Here is a 17,389-nt window from a genome sequence, read left to right as displayed (position 1 = left end):
ATTTCGGGAGTTCCGATTGGCTGACTGTCACGTTGCCCGTTTGGCCGGCGTTCTGATTGGCTGATTGTCGTTTCCGCGTTCGTGGGCCCTCGTTTGAAAAGATTTCGGTTAGATTGTTTTGAGCTCCTGATCGCCATTGTTAAAGAGGGCCACAGCGGCCAGGCACAATGCTGCTGAATTTGAGTTTAGGACGGTATTTAAGACATTAATAAAGGCATCCTTTCAGGTATTTTGTACATAACATCGGTAAGTGATGGGTACATATTGATATATGCTTTGAAATCACTCCATAAAATGCGGTGTTTGCGTCTCTTGTGGGTTAGCGGTTAGCCGCTAACAAGACTCGTTATTTGAGCTTTTTCTGAAATATGTCAAAATTTTATGTACCGTGACATTTTTAGCATTTTTTTTTTGTATTACTCAGTTACTTACTTTGCACATATCGTCCAGGAGTCAAAACATGGCCCAGCGCGTGGCCGTCTCAGACCGCGGACGCAAGAAAATCTCTCGGGTGAGGGTTGCTGTTCGTCTACGACCCTTCATGGACAAACAGGACGAGCGAGGCGAGGGACCTTGTGTGAGGGGCCTGGACTCTCAGAACCTGGAGATTGTCAACTGGAGGAATGCTACAGAAACGCTGAAATACCAGTAAGTTTCGTCTGCAAACCTTCCATCAACCGCACATCAACTATCAGGGGTCTCTGAACTACTACCTTGTGAACTACTACAGTGAAATCTTTGTTAGATTATAATTTCATAGCAAATATACACACGACAAGCGTTAATGAACAGGTGATTCAGGACTTATTTTGCCAAATAACTTCAAATCACCAATACCAAAGTTTAGAAGGCATGTGCATTTTAATTATTATACTCATTTGAATGGTAAATTAAACTCAGACACGTTTTTATACAGAACGTCCTCAATTTACGAACGAGTTCCGTGCATACCTTTCCGCATGTCCAATTTCACTGAAATTTACATCGAAATGCTTGGTTTAACAAAACAAAAATACATTATAATAAAAAGAATTGTTACATTTGTCCACGAAGAGAACCTTGGCCGGCCAGTGACAATTGTCACTTAAATATTCTGACTTGAAATGTTGTCTTTTTTTAAACTATTATGTAAAAGAAATAGCAGAAATTCCACTTGTTACAGAAACAAAGTAAAGATCTGTAATGGTCAGTGACTCAGTTTCAAACAGTGCAACATTGTAGAACCGACAAAATGTGTGATATTGTTGCAATAAAACATCTCCAGAAAAATGATGCACTTCCTGTTTCAGCTTTGACGTGTTCCACGGTGAGCAAACGACGCAAAAAGAGGTCTTCCTGACATCGGTAAAGCCCATTCTACCCTACATTACCAGGGGCCAGAACGCTAGCGTCTTTGCCTACGGGCCAACAGGAGCTGGTATGTTGCCTTTCTCAATACAAGTAATGTGCTGTGTTATAATTAGCGATTGTGAGCTGTTTTTTTTTGTTTTTGTTTTTTTTGCCTTCCCCCACCTAAAGGCAAGACGCACACCATGTTGGGCAGTTCAGCACAACCCGGTGTGATTCCTCGTGCAGTTGGGGAAGTCTTCAACCTGGTCAACGCTCAGAATGAGGATGAGGGTTGGGACTATTCCATTGGAATGTCTTATTTAGAGATTTACAATGAAAAGGTATGGGTGGTCTTCCACAGTTGTTCTCCTTTTGAATAGCACAGTCAACCTCTGTTTATTGCATGTGATATCTTACAAATCCACCCGGTTCTTTTCAACGGATACCGATCTGGAAATGATGCGATCGGAACCGGCCTTGTATAAACCCATACACATCTGCGCTATAGTGGGACGTAAATAAGGAACTGCGATAGAGCAGAGGTTTGACTGTAATTGGCCAAGCTTGGTTGAGAGGAAGTTGTTCGCAGTCGCACTGTTTACCATCCTCTATCTGCACTATTCAGGTGCTGGATCTTCTGTCACCAAGCTGCCAGGACTTGCCCATCCGGGAGGACAAAGACAAGAACATCCTCATACCCGGCCTCACGCACACGACAATTTCGTCCTTCTCTGATTTTGAGCGCCATTTTATGCCGGCCAGCCTCAATCGTACCACAGCCTCGACCAAACTCAACCAGCGCTCCAGCCGCAGCCATGCGGTCCTCCTCATAAAGGTTTGAGCAGAACCACTTGGCGTTTTTGTCATTCATAGTTTTTCTTTGAATCTCTTCATGGGTGGCTTCAACAATAACGGGGTGTCCAAATTAAGGAATGTGGTCTTAGAGCATCTTAGCAGGTCGTGGCCTTTGTGCAGTAGGCCAGGATTTGGTAGCCGGTGCTAAAATCAATCCTCTCGTCTAACACTCCCGTTAGCAACTGCTGGGCTTTCTGGGACTTTTCTGGGAGAGGTACAAGCAGGTGTCTGCTATCCTTTTTTTTTCTTTTTTTTTTTTTTCACATTCATTCTCTTTTGTCCTATACTCGTCTTCCCTTTTGCTCCTGGCCAATCTCAAACTTTCTGTCCATCAAGGTGGTGCGCACTCAGCGCTGCCTCCCCCGACGCCAGCAAACGGGCAAGCTTTACCTGGTGGACCTGGCGGGCTCGGAGGACAACCGGCGCACGGGCAACCAGGGCATCCGCCTCAAAGAAAGCGGCGCCATCAACTTGTCGCTCTTCACCCTCAGCAAGGTGGTGGACTCGCTTAAGTCGGGCGCGTCGGTGCGCGTGCCCTACAGGGACAGCAAACTGACGCGCCTGCTGCAGGACTCTCTCGGGGGCTCGGCGCACTCGCTCATGATTGTCAACATCGCCCCCGAGTACGAGTACTGCTTCGATACCGTCAGCGCCCTCAACTTTGCCGCCAAGTCCAAGCTCATCGTCAACAAGCCCTTCACACGTGAAACTGTGGCGGTGTTGCCAGGTGATGGCGAACGATTTTCACTATTTTTTTCAAAAAGAAATTGTGATCCCACAAACATGTTCTTCGCAGGTCTGAAAAGGAGAACGGTTTTATTTAATTGCTCTAAAAGTAATCTCATTTACTGCAAATAATAAATCTGTGATCCTCTTTTCTATGCCAACGATGTGGAGTGACAGGCAGAACAATTACATGTGCTACCACTAGATGGCAGGATGTTTGTGGATTTCTGAAGCCAGTCTAATTGTGGTCTTTAAAAAGGGCTTCATTTCGCTTTAATTCAGGAAATCTTTGTGACGTTTTACATTCACATTGAGCGCCACCGGATTTTTTTATTTTTGTTTTTTCTTCCAAGTGAAGTTCACCCCAATACACCTTTCCCAGTTGTCTGGAAGGCAGTGTCAGAGTTGCAGATCTTCAAGTTGGCTTTCACTCAGCCACTGCAATGCGGCCTGAAATCATGCAGTGGCATCTTTCCAGACAAACAGTGTTGCTCTGTCTTGTGCCCTGCATACTAAACTGCTCATTTCCCTCCCGCTTCCTTCGTCTCCAGTGAAACGGGCCAGAGAGGCGCACGAGCCGGGGCAGTCTGGCACGGAGCCTCAGAAGAAGAAGCAGAGGGACGTGAAGAAAACAGAGCAGGAGGCCTCCACCTCGCCATCGACTGACCTTCCCAGGTGTCTTGCAAAATCGGATACATTTGCGTATTGTTGAGCTCCGCCAAGATTGGGTCGCGTATGCAGAAAGCAAAAGCAACCATCTGCCCGCCCCGCCTTGCTTTCTTGCCATCTGTCAGCAGGCGTGCACATGTGACTAGTATAGCCATAAAGCCTCTGATCTGACCGCCGGCCTACTTTTTGGTGTCTTCTGCTTGTCAACACACGCTCTCAGTCTGTCCGAACCATCAGTCATGGACAGGCTGCTTGCTCTGGAGAAGCGGGTGATGTGCTGCGAGAACCAAGACGGGGTCAGTATGCTGAAGGATGCGGCCCACAAAGAGATCCAGGTAACTTCATTGTTTTGTTTTTTTTTAAACCAATTTTATGCCGTTCGTGGGGTGGCAAAATTACTCGCACTCTGTACTTAAATACAAATACAGATTTATATATATATATATATATATATATATATATATATATATATATATATATATATATATATATATATATATATATATATATATATATATATATATATATATATATATATATATATATATATATATATATATATAATATATATATATTTTTTTTATAGATTAGCTACTAGGATAACTATGTACGGAAAAATCAACTGAAGTACTGTAGCGAAGTAGTTGTGCTTCACTTGCAACCGCCGCTGATACCTGCTCTTTCTGTTTCCCTCCGTGCAGGCGCTCAAACAGGAGCACGGGGAGTTTGCGAGAAAGGCCTTGCTCCTCAGTCAGCTGCCGAAGGAGAAGTCGGGCTTCAGGAGCAACACGGCGCCTCTGCAGCAAAAACAGGCCAATGTCGCCAAAGGCAACACGCAGCAAGCTATGGTCCTACCGCTGCAGGATCACTGTAAGTTTTTCATGGTGGAACAAGTTTGTGCTCCGCTTGGCGGTTTATTTGAACTGCAGATTGACATTCTGTTTATCACGCCTGTCTCCAAGACCTTTAAAAAAAAAAATATATATATATATATATATGCTGTTTGATGTTGCGCCTATATTGATCAAGTGTACCTAATATAGTGACCAACATGTTGGCCGCCACCCGTTTGGCGAAATGCTGACGAGCATTGTTACCGACTTGAATGACCCATTCTTGGTCTAAACCGCTTTCTGAGCAAGACGGCGTCACTGCTAAAATAGTTTGGATTATTCATGGCGGCGTGGCCGCAACGTGACCCGGCTTTTCGCTTCCCCTTTTGCAGCGTCCCAGCTGCAACCTCTCAAGCCGCTCACCGTCAGGAAGCAGTCAGTCTGTGTCAAGAAGAAAGTGGCCGACTCGCTTCCGGATAAGGCTGAGGTCAGCGTCCCGCTCGTCACCGGCGTGCGTGCGTGCGCGCGCACATGCCGCAGATGACTATGGGCGTCTTGTCTCTTGCTTTTCTGTTTTACATCCTTTTAAAGAAACCAGACTGTCAGCTCCTCCTTTCAGATCTGTTATTGATCAGAAATAAATGAAGAGAAATACAATTCAAATTCATGAAAAAAAAAATACAAATTACATAGTGAAGTATACTAAGAGGAGCATCTGGAGGTTTGTTTTGTTTTCCTCTTTCGCCCACCCCTGACAGTTGTAGAGATGATGATGATGATGATGATTAGAGTGTGTGTTGCACTTGTGCGCCTTGTCTAGCTTCCGGACGGCAAAGAGAACATAATGCTGAGCGGCTGGGAGTCCCAGCTGGACAAGTCTGTTGTGGAACAGGCCAGGCAGAAGATTCTCCAGATCCTCAACACGGGCTCCCTGAAAGAGCTGAAAAGTCTGCAGCAGATCGGCGACAAGAAGGCCAAGCTCATCCTGGGCTGGCGGGAGGTCCGCGGCGTTTTCTCCAAGGTACGTGCAGGACGTGTCGCGTCGACTGCTACGGTCTGCCGCGCTTCCTGCTTGTGATGTTGGACTGTCACCACGCAGCTGGAAGACCTAAGTCAAGTCGAGGGGATGACGGAAAAAAGATTTTCCACCTTCATGAAGGCAAGTGGTCAAGAACAGTTGTGTGGTATTGTGCACGTGGACCGAACCAAGTGGCCAATCCAGTGTATCGGCTGAACAAGCTCATCTTTTGCTCTTTCTGTTTTCAGGCAAACCTTTTGAGTGTGATGGGAAAGTGATCCCCTTCGTTTTTTGGGGGAGGTTGGGTTATGATGCCGATACAAATATATTGCAGTGTGTGTATATATAGACGTACAAGGCGCCTGAAAAGTCTTCAAAGCGCATTAATTGTTACACATTGCCCGCAGCCTTGTTTGAAAATGGAAGTGTGTCCCCCCCACCACCACCTCAAAGTTCTACAAAAGTTTTTTTCCTGAATTTTTTTTTTGAACTTTGATATTAAAAAAAAAAAAAAAAAAAAATCACTTTGTGTTGAAGTATTGATGACTTTTGCCAGAAGTTCACAAATTGAGCGGTAGCTACATCTTTGAAGTTTCGACACTATAGAAATTAGCTGATTGGACAGGATTTGGAATGGCACGCATCCACCTTTCTATATACTGTACGCTCCCACAGTTGACGGTGCCTTGAAAGCACAAACCAGGCATGAAGTCGGTAGTAAATTGTCTGTAGTAAAAAAAAAATTTAAAAAAAGGCGTTTTGTCAGTATAAACAAAATCCTGTTGCTAAATCCATTTTAACCATAGAGGAAGATGGAGAAAAATTGACTCAGCTGAACGACACCATGCTGATTGGTAAGTCTTCTATATTTTTCAGCCCTGAGTGTTTCAGTGTTGTTGTTTTTTTCCCAAAAATGTGTTCTTGACCAGTTAGCGTCATGCCTAGACTGCTAGTATACACGCATAAATCAAAAACGTTAACCTTGGCTTTCATTTGCAACCTTTATTTCAGTAGTTGGAGTAATGCTATTATTGGCATTCAGATAAAAATGAACTATCTTTTAATTACAAAGGGTTTCCCCAGCCAAATTTAAACGAGGTTTTCAGGTACCTGTAAAAAGGAACTATTTATGGTTGAGTTGAATAAATCAAATGAGGCTTTGTTACCTGTTTTTCTTAAACAAATATATATATATATATATATATAATATATATATATATACTGGTAAGATGTGGGGACATAAAAAAATTTCCCCCGACTCAGTAATGGCTACTAAATACAATTTACGTAGATTTGTGACCATATGCTTTCGTGCTGATGTTGTAGTTATCTTTTTGCGCCGGAAGATGGTGCGATCTCTTTCGGTTTTTTTTTTTTTAGACAAATCCCAACACGTCCGAGGTTGTTTTTGTATTCTTGACATGAAGTAAATGTTATGCATCCTGACAACAACGACCTTCCTTGTGTTGTTTGACTGGCCCGGAGTCCCCTTCCCTCCTTTTAAATCTTTATTTCTCTAGCTCTCTTTAACTAATTTTATTCCTCCTTTCCTCACTCCCTTTCCAGTTCTTTCTTTTTCTCAAATTATGATACTTGGACACGTGGATAAGAGATCGAACGCACCCTCAGCAAGGGCGAGACGACTTCATTTCTGGCGAAGGTGCGCTCCTTTTGCTTACCCAGACGTCCACGTTGTTTATAAAACTGTAAACACAGTCTTTCGTGGACGCACGTTCTACCCATTTCGTTACACTTAATTGAGGCCACACATAAGCATTTTGTGCGCAGTTGTATCTTGCTATATATATATAAAACAACCCTGATACCCGTCCGGACCCTCTGAGGGCAACCATAACCGCGATGGAATCACGTTTGACACTGCTGCTCTTAAATGATTAAAATCGGGCGGTCCCAAACTCAGTTTGACACAGATCGATAAGCACAATGAAATGTTATCGATCATCTCTGTAAACAACAGCACGTCGTCTGCTTTCACTTGTGCACACCCTTCATCCGGCTCTTCGGCCCGCCCTGCGTGCTGGGGTACCCTTCGCCTCCCTCCCTCCCTCCCTACAAGCATCCTCCTCATCCTCCCCATCCTCACACACGGATGCCCTCCGCTCGGATGCGCGAACACCCACACTCGAAAACATCACCATTTCTCCTTATTTTCTTCTCGGGTCATTAACGTGCGATGCAAGCATTCGACTCGCCGCTGTTGTGTTGACAACAAAACGCCTGAATACAAAAGGAAAAGGTCAGTTTCTTGTTGTGGGGTTTCTTCCTTACTAGGCACATTGTGTATGCATTGAGCGAGGCTTAAAATAAGCATGCTGTTTTTTTAAAACACATTTTTTTTCCCCCCCAAAGAATCAAATGCGACTCATGTTTACAACGCAGCCAGCTAATTAGTGAGGATTAGTCCTTTTGTTTCCCCTCACCCTCATTCACTAACACCCCCCCACCCCCATCACCGCTTTGTCCTTTCTCGTGTTGTTAGTTTGTGTGTACATAGGTTGTGTGCACACCTGCGTTGCTGCTTTTATCATATGCACTGTGCTGTATATTCATTATGTGAGTGTTCTATTGGCTTGTTTGTATCTCGCCATTTGTCGTCATGGCAATGTTTAATTTGTGCAGCATTCATCTGTTTCAATCTCTTTGCCAACAAAGCATTATGGGTATCTGGGGGAAAAAAAAGTCAATTCTTCACTTGAAAGAAACAAATGCCAGGGCTTAGACAAATAAATAAATAAATAAATAAAGCACTACAGCAAACCCTGTATTTGGTTTTTGGAAATTCACATAATCACAGATTTTGGTGGCTGGGGACCACTGATTTAGAGGATTTGATTGTGGAAAATAAACTGTCAAAGCACCTAAAATGTCCTGTTACTTTGGTCTGGACCTGTATAGTAGCCTGTTCTTAAGATGAATGTGCAAGAAGACAAATTATGGAGTAATTTGCAATATATAATTGTTCTTACTATTCTATCAATGAAAATAATATGACAATGTACAGCGACTATAATATAGTAAATATGTTGGGACCAAAATCATACATATTTATGTCATGAATCTTTAAGACTGGCAAAGAAAACTAGGGCTTGGACACAAAATTACTATTATGCACTGAATTTTTCCTCATTTCATCAACAAAAATATCACATTACAGCACCATTTGTTGTCATGGCAATAACAATTCACATTCTTCTGATGCAACATCCTCTGTTCCCTTAGATACGCCTGCTGTCTTTTTTTTTTTTTTTTTTCCCCATTTTCTTTTTTTAAAATCCTCACGGCTGCCAACATGATGCCCGCGTCGTCTCCTTCCACCTGGCCCGGAGATGAGCGACCGTCCCTGCTGGACCGGGAGGAGCCCGAGCTGAGCCAAGTGTCGGTGGCCATGCCGTGCCCCTCCCTAGGCGTGGGTGAGCAGCTCCTGTGCAGCAGCAGCAGCAGCAACAGCAGCCCGGCCGGCGCCGGACCCCCACGCAGCAAGTCCAAAGGCGAGCTGGTCATCGTCATCAACGAGAAGCTCAAGAGCAGTGAGTCTTGACATAAATCATACCAAATTTGAGCCACCTGGCAACCTGTTTGTGTGTGGGCTGGCTGGCTGGCTCCATAGTGGTTACTACAGTGGACAGCCATTTAAAAGTTGCTTTCGCCTATATTAATTCATCACAATTTTTAAAAATATTTTTAACCCTTTCATGCACTAATTATGATTTAATGTTATTATTTACAATATAAATATATTTTTTAGATGGATTCATATAGGCGAAAGCAACTTGTAAATAGCTGTCCACTGTAGTGCCCGTTTTGTTTTTTTTTTGTTTTTTTTAAACCCTAACCCTGAGAATTTGTGGTTTTGGAGATGCTTGGATTCAGAGACGCTCCGTTGCGCCCCTCAGGTAACGGCGTCCTCGCCGGCGACGCCACCTCCCCCGTGGTCTCGTCGCCTCCCCGACGTCAGCACTCCATCTCGTACCCGCACCACGCCAAGACCAGGAAGGGGAGCCGGGCGGGCTCCATCGGCTACACCGCCTTCTCCCCCAGGCCCTCGCTGTCCCGCCATTCCAGCATCGCCACCAACCCCCCCTTGGACCGCACCAAGGTCAAGGACTACCTCCTGCTCTCCGTGCTGGCCTGCTTCTGCCCCGTGTGGCCCATCAACATCGTGGGCTTCGTCTACTCCATCATGGTGAGACTTTGCCGTTTCAGCCACTGTGCCTTGCGCACCTCTGTTTACACAATTTGGGAAAACACCGCCTCCTCCCTCCCTCCCTCCCTCCCAGTCCAAGAACAGCCTGGAGCAAGGGAACCTGGACGGCGCCGTGCGTCTGGGCCGCGTGGCCAAGATGCTGTCCGTGGTGTCGCTAGTGGGCGGGACGCTCATTATCATCGCCTGCATTGTCAACCTGGCCAGTGAGTGTCCCAAATCTGACCTTTAAACTTTCCATCTCCTTCCCCACCTTTTTTTTTTAACCTTCTTTTTGCTGAGTCACTCATATGAATTTTTTCTTCACTTGAGAACTTTAAAAAATATATATATATATATCTTTAAAAGGGATAAAAGTGACCCTGCCTCTCTCCCCCTTACACACAGACACACACAAAAAAAACAGAACAAAAGAGCTGAATTGCCACATTATCCCCCTCAGCCATTCATATGTGATGTAATCTTTTGTCTTGTCGCCCATCTGTGAACAGTTTCCACCCTTTTTTTCTTGACATAACTCTTCCTTATTTCTTCATCTATTTAATAGTTCCATGTCCGACACTGTGTTGATGATATTGACCCGTTCACCTGGTGTTAAAAGTCCCTGCAAGCCGTTTCCTTCTAATGGCCTTTTTAATTGCTGCAAGCATGATCTAAAGATGCTCGCCTTCCCCGAACACAGATTCTCCTGATAAATAGGCCCCATTAAGTGAGGATTTCACTGACTTAATCCACCTCTTAATGCCCACCACTATCACATTCAGAAACCATCAATATTATGCAAAAAAAAAAACATGCAGATCAACAGAACGTAATTGTGTGTGAATCAATATTCATCTCATAACATGACAAAAACAGTGTAAAGTCATTTCAGTATTTACATTTTTTTTCCTAAATGCATTGCATGCTTGAAGGTAATTACTCAAAACGTGCAAAGACTTAGAACAGTGTCGTGCTGAACATGCGGGCAGAGGCTACGGGCTAAGCGCGGCCGCTTTAGAGCGCCTCATTGTTGGCCGTGAGTGTCCGCGTGTCACTTGGAGAAGTCGGAAGAGCGAACAGGAGGGGGAAAAAAAAAAAAAAAAAGTCAGATGAGCCTGGCGGCGTGTGGTTGCTTTTTCTTTTAGAGTGCCTCGTTGTCCGGATATGAATTTTTCAAACATGACGTTGCACTAGTTATAGGTATAATATTTTTCATTTCTCAAGACTTTTGAACCCCCTCTAAGAACAATTAAAATGAGAACATTTTATCATTGAAGTCGTTTCAATTTTTCTTTTCAACATTTTATTTAACGATTTATGTTTTGGTAAGTTTGACTTATTTCTTTAGTGTTCGTTCACTATAATAACCTTGGTGATGTGTGGACGTAGGAAAGACGGAGAAATGGGCACACGCTCCCGTGTTTTCAACCTACATTTTACACTTTGCACTGTCAAATTTAGAAGACATATTTATTTTCAGTTTACAAGGACATTTTTTTTTAATTTATTTTATTTTTTTTAAAAAGATCGAGAACCGAAATATGGACTCCCAGATTTTTTTCCATCGTTCTTCTACGCAACCAATCCATCTCAGTGATATTTTACCTTCGGTTCCTGTTTCCATCTGTGTTCAATCCCGTTGTCATGGCGTCATCTGACGTATCGTTTGCACGTCCGATCTCCTGCTCCAAACGATGCATGCCACAGAGTTGTATGTTAGTGTGTGTGTGTGCGCGCGCGCGTGTGTTTGTAGTGCTGTGCAGTGTGCCGTTTGCTTGTACACGCCGTGAAGTCTCTTATCTATCCCCTGTACCACCCGACTATGATGTATGTTCTTGTATCTGGCTAATAAAGGGATTCTCATAACACATCTGTGATGAGTTCACTTATCAGCCTGGAATGGAACTGGCAGCGGTGCAGAAGACCTCCGCCAAGGCATCGTTTGCACCAAATTGTCATGACTTCGCACGTGTGTTTGAATTTGGACATGATGACGCGTTCATTCATTTCCTGAGAAATGAAGGAAAACGCGGATAAAATGTCACCTTCATGCGGATTACGTTTTGTGGAATTTGGTTGAGTAGTTTGCATAATCTTCCTTGGCGGAGTTTGTTTTGCACACGTTTCCGCGATGGCCTCTAGTCGAGGAATTGCTCACAGCTTCTCGTTAAACCGAGAGATTTTTTTTTTGTTTTTTTTTGTGATGCCTGGAGATTAATATGTTCTGTACCCATGCCACTTCATTTTTGGGGGGGAAATTTTAAATGCTATTTTTTAATGTTGCAATGTGATAATGATTATTATTATATTAGCTTCTTTAATATTGAGAAAAATCTGCCTTTTGTCAGATTTTTGCCACGTTTTTTTTTATTAACAAATGAATACTTTGACAAAGATAATGACATTCAAACTATCACAAAAATCTATGGACAAAGTATTGTGTAAAAAAAAAAAAAAAAAAAGGTCAAATAGTCTGCCAGTAATTCACATCTTTATTTTTGTAAGGATTCAGTGACCAAAGAATAATTTATTTTGTTTAAATAATTTTAAAAAATGTATCGGCTGATTAATCACTTATCTGAATTATTTTTTTTCGGCTCTGGCCTCAAAATATCCACATCGGTCTTAATCCAGTATCCCTCATTGTGTCATAAACACTCTTATACTGTACGATGGCCGGTGAGTTGCGCAGCATCTCGCCAACTAACCCGCTTCCTTTTCCTTCTTTTAGTCAATGTGAAAACCTGAGTTTCATCCCGGCATGAAACGGGATCAGGCAGCCGCATCCCGACCGGCCCGCACCTGCACCGCCTGTCTTTTTACCACCTAGTTGTTACCTGGATGTGTGACTAAAACCAACCGCAGCCACTTATTTTCTAGCCCTCCGATCTTACAGAAGTCTCTTTTACTCATGGAAGACAACATGCAAAAAAAAAAAAAAATGCTGCTGAGTCACAAGGGGAGGAGGGAGGGGGCGATTGGGAACGTCCACCTGCTTATTGTTGAAGGAGGATGGAGACAAACTGATTGGTCCCTGAAGTCGCCGTGGATTGGACACCTCGACTGCGGCGATCCCAGGACGCGCTCGCGGCATGCCAAATCCCCTCAGATACACGGAGACTCCACCCGCCCCACCCGTCACAATCTCGCTCCCAGAGGAGAAAGCGTCTCCATCACCTTGTTCCGAGACTGTGCCTCGCCTTGCCAATGATCAAACGGAGGCTTACCAAGGGGAGGGGCCAAAATGCAAAGGGATTATACGCAAGTCAAAAAGCAAACGACGTGCCAAAAAAAAAAAAAAAAAAAAAAAAATGAAAAGATTGAAGTCTCAATTGTTGACACAGGGCCAAAACATTCCGCAATCTTCTTAATGCTGCCACCTTTTGAAGCACTGTGAGTTCCACCATTTAAAGTGTAGCAACGTACACGCTCCGGACACAACATTAGGGACACCTGCAGCAGTCCAAGGACATCCAAGACCGGCAAAGATTTCCACCTGGATGAAAATACACTCAAGCACTCCAAAAACAGTCAAGTCAAAAAAATAATCATCATTTGGGTCAAAAATGGACCGATCTGCTACTTGGGTTATACTGACCCAACTTTCTGGGTGATTTTTTTTTTTTTTTTTTCCCCATACAAAATGACCCAATTTTTGGGGGTTAATTTTTCAGACTGTTGGGTCAAATTGACCCAAGTAGTGGGTTGGTACCCTTTTGACCCTTTTTTTTTAATTTAAAAAAAAAATGTTATTATTCCCATTGGGTCAAATGGACCAATCCACTACTTCAATTTGGGTCAGTTTGACTCAACTTTCTGGGTTGTTTTGTGCACGATTCCATTTTTTTGGTGTTGTTTTATATAAAATGACCCTGTTTTGTTTTGGATGTCCTGAAATTATGAAGGTGTACCTAATGAAGTGGCCATGGAGTGCGCTTTAAGATTCCAAATGTGTCGGTCACAGGTTATCTTTTGATAATATTTGTAAACGATCTCGTGTGTGCGCGTGTGTGTTGTGTGTGTACTTTGGGGTCAACAAAGTAGCAGGTGACTGGCGTCCAAGTAGTGAACGTAGCTTGCGTGCGCCGCTGCTCGGTCACAAGGTAGCCTTTTAGGGAAAGATAAATTCATATTGCTAACAGTGACACCCTTGAAATTATTTATATACACAAGTACATGAATTAAATTAAAATATGTATACATACAGCTTGGGGAAAAAACGTGTGAAAACAAAACACTCAACCAATTTTTTAAATCTATTGATAAATGCTGTAAATGACAATATATGCATTTGGAATTTGGGAAGTACAGTATAAGTAAATGTTCATTTTAATCCAAGTCAGAGAAAGTGGTCATTTTTGCAGTGGTCTCTCCATGTTTTCTAGAGTTGTGTATATATATTTCAAAAGACTTGTGAAGCCTTCGCTCACTCCCTCTTCGGTGTATTTTACAAGCGGCTTTTCTTGAGTGCTCCTGTGTACCCTTTGCCTGTGATTCTCACTGTGATGCAAACCAACTGGCTTCTTACAACAACACTGTACTCGGTCGACTCCTGTCGAGGCCAATTGTATGTTTGCTCTAGTAATCATGAGTTGTAGAGGTGTATATACTGATCGATATAGTGATGAGTTTAATAATTGACCTGGTGTAGTCACCCAGGCCGTCCTATTACCAGCTGGCTACTCTTCTTATCTTCTGATTGTCTTTGTGGTGACTGGCATGCCGTGGGATTTTTTTTTTTTTTTTTTTTTAATTCATGTATGAACCACGAGTCGGCACTTTGGAATATTATACTTATGCAGTACATTTATAATAAAGGCACAATGCATGCAGGTGGATGGTACTTGTTTTACTGCTAAGGGATTGTCTATCGCAACCTTTGTTGAAGGAAACACTGGGGCGTAGGGTAAAATACACCCCCCCCCCCACAATATGTGAAAATCAGTGCTATAGAGACCAAATGCTTTTCAACAATCTAATTAAAGCATGGGCGAGTACTATAAACACATTTAAACTTGCTAAATTTCGCAAAATCATAATAAAACTATTTTTAAAAAATTCCTTAGCGCCTGCGATAAGAGGCAAAGAGTGCTTGCTTCAAGATATCTCACGCCCAAGTTGAAGTTAAAGCTAAAGTGACACGTAAAGCAAAAGAGAGTGGACTATTTAAATGACAAAATCTTCAACTAATCCATATAATTTCATCTAACAAGTGCTAGCTTAATGCTAACATATCATCACTCTCCTGAAAAACACTTGTCCATTTTTTTAAAAAAAATGTTCGTATTTTTACGTGAATGGCGTTTCCGCGTTAGAGACATCGCATTAACGTGAAAATTAACATTTTGTTCCAAAATTGCACGCAAGTATTTTTCCCCAGGACAGTGACGATATGCAAAACACGTAGACCCATATATGGATGTGCATGTCTAAAAACTATACATTTGTGCGACAACATAGGAGGAGCATGGAGCTCTAACAGAGCAGCATTTAAAAAAAAAAAAAAAATGTTTTTTTTTTTAAATCCCCTGCACTGTGTTGACATGTTGACAGGCAACGATACTGTGCAGCGCAGTGAGTCAGCTAATTTGACAGCAGCTACTGTACAGTAGCCGCTCGCATTTGTCCACATAAGCACTAAGTGGGTCAGTGGGATGAGATCCAGCTGGCTCATATCAGCAACCACTCTGTGGTGCATGTGGCCGCCAGCATCCCGTGGCTCGGCAGGCTCAATAACGACAAATTACAAGCGGAAGAAGAAGCACGCGCATTTGGACGTTACGCTCTGACCTACCGCGCCGCTTCCAAAGTGTTTTGTTTCCCCACCAGTGTGAGACTGCCGAATGTTTTAGTTCAATCATGACATCACATTTTGTCGCCTTTCATTCTCTTTGCGGCGTTATTTACATTTTTCTCTCTCCACCGAGGATGTTGTGCATTATGAATGAGGTGAATCTGCCCACTGAATAATTTATTGAGGAGCCATATGTCGGTATTCTGCACTTATTAATTCACCAATATGTGTCAATGTTTTGGACACTTTCACGTTTGCTAAATGCTAGCCTGTCTTTCTCTGGTCACCAATTAGCGGTGGTGAAAGTCACTAAGTACAAATGCTATGTTTTTACAAATATTAGGTGCAACTACAAAAATGTGGGCAACAGCTCTAATTATAGTGAATTTAAAGTCAAAGATCAGGTTTCTGTGATATAGTAAAACAAAAGCCTTGGCAGAACATCTGAGCTTTAATTAGGGATACTCGGACTCGATTTAAAGACTTTGTAGACTTTTTCTATCCACTTTATGATCCAGTGCAGTCCTCTTAAATAAATACTTCCCAAAACTGGACATTATTTGGTCAAAGGCTTTGACTTTGTTTGCGCTGGTGTCCCTAATATTGTGACTCGTGCGTAGAGAATTACGTTGCCGTTTGCACATTTGAACTGATTACATGTCATGTGGAAAAAGAGGGAGCAGGGTGTTTTCCTCCAGTCCGCATACGAAATGGTCTTCTAATTGAATATGTTTATAATATGCACCCAATTACAGGATGGCAAATGAGCTGCCTGCTCTCACTGGACTCGTTCATAGTGAACGTAGCGTCCTCTCTAGGTTGCCGATTTGAAATGGAATATGAGCCGAACATTACTTTCTTACCGGCTTAATGATATCACCTGGGGCGCCGACCCTGAAAAAATGAACATTGTTTTCGAAAGATTGTTTGAAGAAAATGTGATAAACGGCATTGCGGTGCGTTTTCTCACCAGCATTTGTGATGTCAGCTTCAGTGCCATCAGTGTCTATTTTTTTTATTTTATTTTTTTTACACACAGCAAAGTCATTTTTGTGATGTCGTAAACAGAACGCTTGTATGGTGTTCACGTCTCTGGGACTAGTGTTTATTTCTCCCTCCCCCCCCAATGTATTTTTCTGACTGAGACTCTTTGGTTTTGGGCTAATTTTCTATTAATGTGAAAATGTGTTCAAAACACATTTCTCTTCCATGTAGGACGTTCTGATCCGAGTGTGGCCATTTTTTTTTAATTAATTAATTTATTTTTTATTTTTTGCAACATTGTTGCAAAGTTTAAGTGCCAATGTGTGTTGATTTTTGGGTGTTAACACATCATCAAGCTTACTTGAAAGTGGAAGTTTCATTTAGGACTTTCTGTAGTTTGTGAGCATTAATTTACAATGATATAAACAAAAAAGAAAATGTGAACAGGTAATTATATTTTGGGGGGGGGGGGGGGGGTCAGGACTTTTCTGCCCAAATAGTCAACATTTCCATAAAAAGCATAACATTACAAGAATAAAGTTACGTGTAATATATTATATTTAAACTCACTTGTTAAAATCTGTCTGTCTTGCCTTCCGAGTGGCCTTGAGTCCAGCTGGTTGATGTAACATGTCAGATAAGATCTTGTTGTTGTGTTGCTGCTCGGTCTTATTTGCGCTTTTATGACATCGCGTCTGTGTCTGTGTCCGCGTGTGTATCTGTGTTGACACAATATTACTCACAAACGTCAACGAGGTCAAACTCGACAACAAGGCAGACAAGATCAGCTTTTTGATTTGTGGGGGTGGGGGGGGGAATGTGCAGTCGTTCATTGTGGCCTCTGAGCGGCAGTATTGTATTTATTGGCCGTATGGAAAGAAATGAGAGGGATGCACAAAGCAAATCTGAAAGAACAATTTATGGACTAAAAAATAAACCATGCTCACTTGAACTTCCAGAAGACAACCCCAAAAAGA

At 42.7% G+C, this 17,389-nt stretch overlaps 2 protein-coding genes across 3 annotated transcripts; both read left to right on the top strand.

Annotated features, from left to right (window-relative positions):
* Positions 1–81: 81 nt before the first annotated feature.
* kif22 (kinesin family member 22) lies at positions 82–5,951 on the top strand. The gene is made up of 13 exons (XM_086017000.1): positions 82–246; positions 451–648; positions 1,290–1,417; positions 1,519–1,670; positions 1,955–2,164; positions 2,521–2,911; positions 3,462–3,585; positions 3,800–3,914; positions 4,281–4,449; positions 4,805–4,899; positions 5,233–5,433; positions 5,512–5,571; positions 5,679–5,951. Exons 2-13 carry the CDS (start codon positions 461–463, stop codon positions 5,706–5,708), a joined length of 1,863 nt encoding a protein of 620 aa, XP_085873126.1. The 5' UTR covers positions 82–246; positions 451–460; the 3' UTR covers positions 5,709–5,951.
* Positions 5,952–6,090: 139 nt separating this feature from the next.
* Positions 6,091–14,472, top strand: prrt2 (proline-rich transmembrane protein 2). 2 transcript variants are annotated; one of them, XM_086017002.1, is made up of 5 exons: positions 6,091–7,687; positions 8,671–8,978; positions 9,345–9,634; positions 9,729–9,858; positions 12,366–14,472. In XM_086017002.1, exons 1-5 carry the CDS (start codon positions 7,380–7,382, stop codon positions 12,380–12,382), a joined length of 1,053 nt encoding a protein of 350 aa, XP_085873128.1. In that variant the 5' UTR covers positions 6,091–7,379; the 3' UTR covers positions 12,383–14,472. The 2 variants fall into 2 exon arrangements, with proteins under 2 accessions (XP_085873128.1, XP_085873127.1); XM_086017001.1 differs by lacking the exon at positions 12,366–14,472 and having other exon boundaries at positions 9,729–12,351.
* The last annotated feature ends 2,917 nt before the right edge of the window (positions 14,473–17,389 follow it).

The sequence above is a fragment of the Filicampus tigris genome, chromosome 19 (assembly GCF_054856515.1).
Source record: "Filicampus tigris isolate MCC_2025a chromosome 19, RoL_Ftig_1.0, whole genome shotgun sequence".
Taxonomy (NCBI): domain Eukaryota; kingdom Metazoa; phylum Chordata; class Actinopteri; order Syngnathiformes; family Syngnathidae; genus Filicampus; species Filicampus tigris.
This window is presented reverse-complemented; position numbering and strand designations above follow the sequence as displayed.

What these genes read in the sequence shown, in the direction of transcription:
- kif22 (XM_086017000.1), top strand. Translation starts at nt 461, where the DNA reads ATGGCCCAGCGCGTGGCCGTCTCAGACCGCGGACGCAAGAAAATCTCT. An exon ending in CTACGGGCCAACAGGAGCTG is followed by an intron (nt 1,418 to 1,518) that starts GTATGTTGCCTT and finishes CCCCACCTAAAG; the next exon opens with GCAAGACGCACACCATGTTG. An exon ending in CCATCGACTGACCTTCCCAG is followed by an intron (nt 3,586 to 3,799) that starts GTGTCTTGCAAA and finishes ACACGCTCTCAG; the next exon opens with TCTGTCCGAACCATCAGTCA.
- prrt2 (XM_086017001.1), top strand. Translation starts at nt 7,380, where the DNA reads ATGTTATCGATCATCTCTGTAAACAACAGCACGTCGTCTGCTTTCACT. An exon ending in CCTGAATACAAAAGGAAAAG is followed by an intron (nt 7,688 to 8,670) that starts GTCAGTTTCTTG and finishes CTGTTCCCTTAG; the next exon opens with ATACGCCTGCTGTCTTTTTT. An exon ending in GCTTCGTCTACTCCATCATG is followed by an intron (nt 9,635 to 9,728) that starts GTGAGACTTTGC and finishes CCTCCCTCCCAG; the next exon opens with TCCAAGAACAGCCTGGAGCA.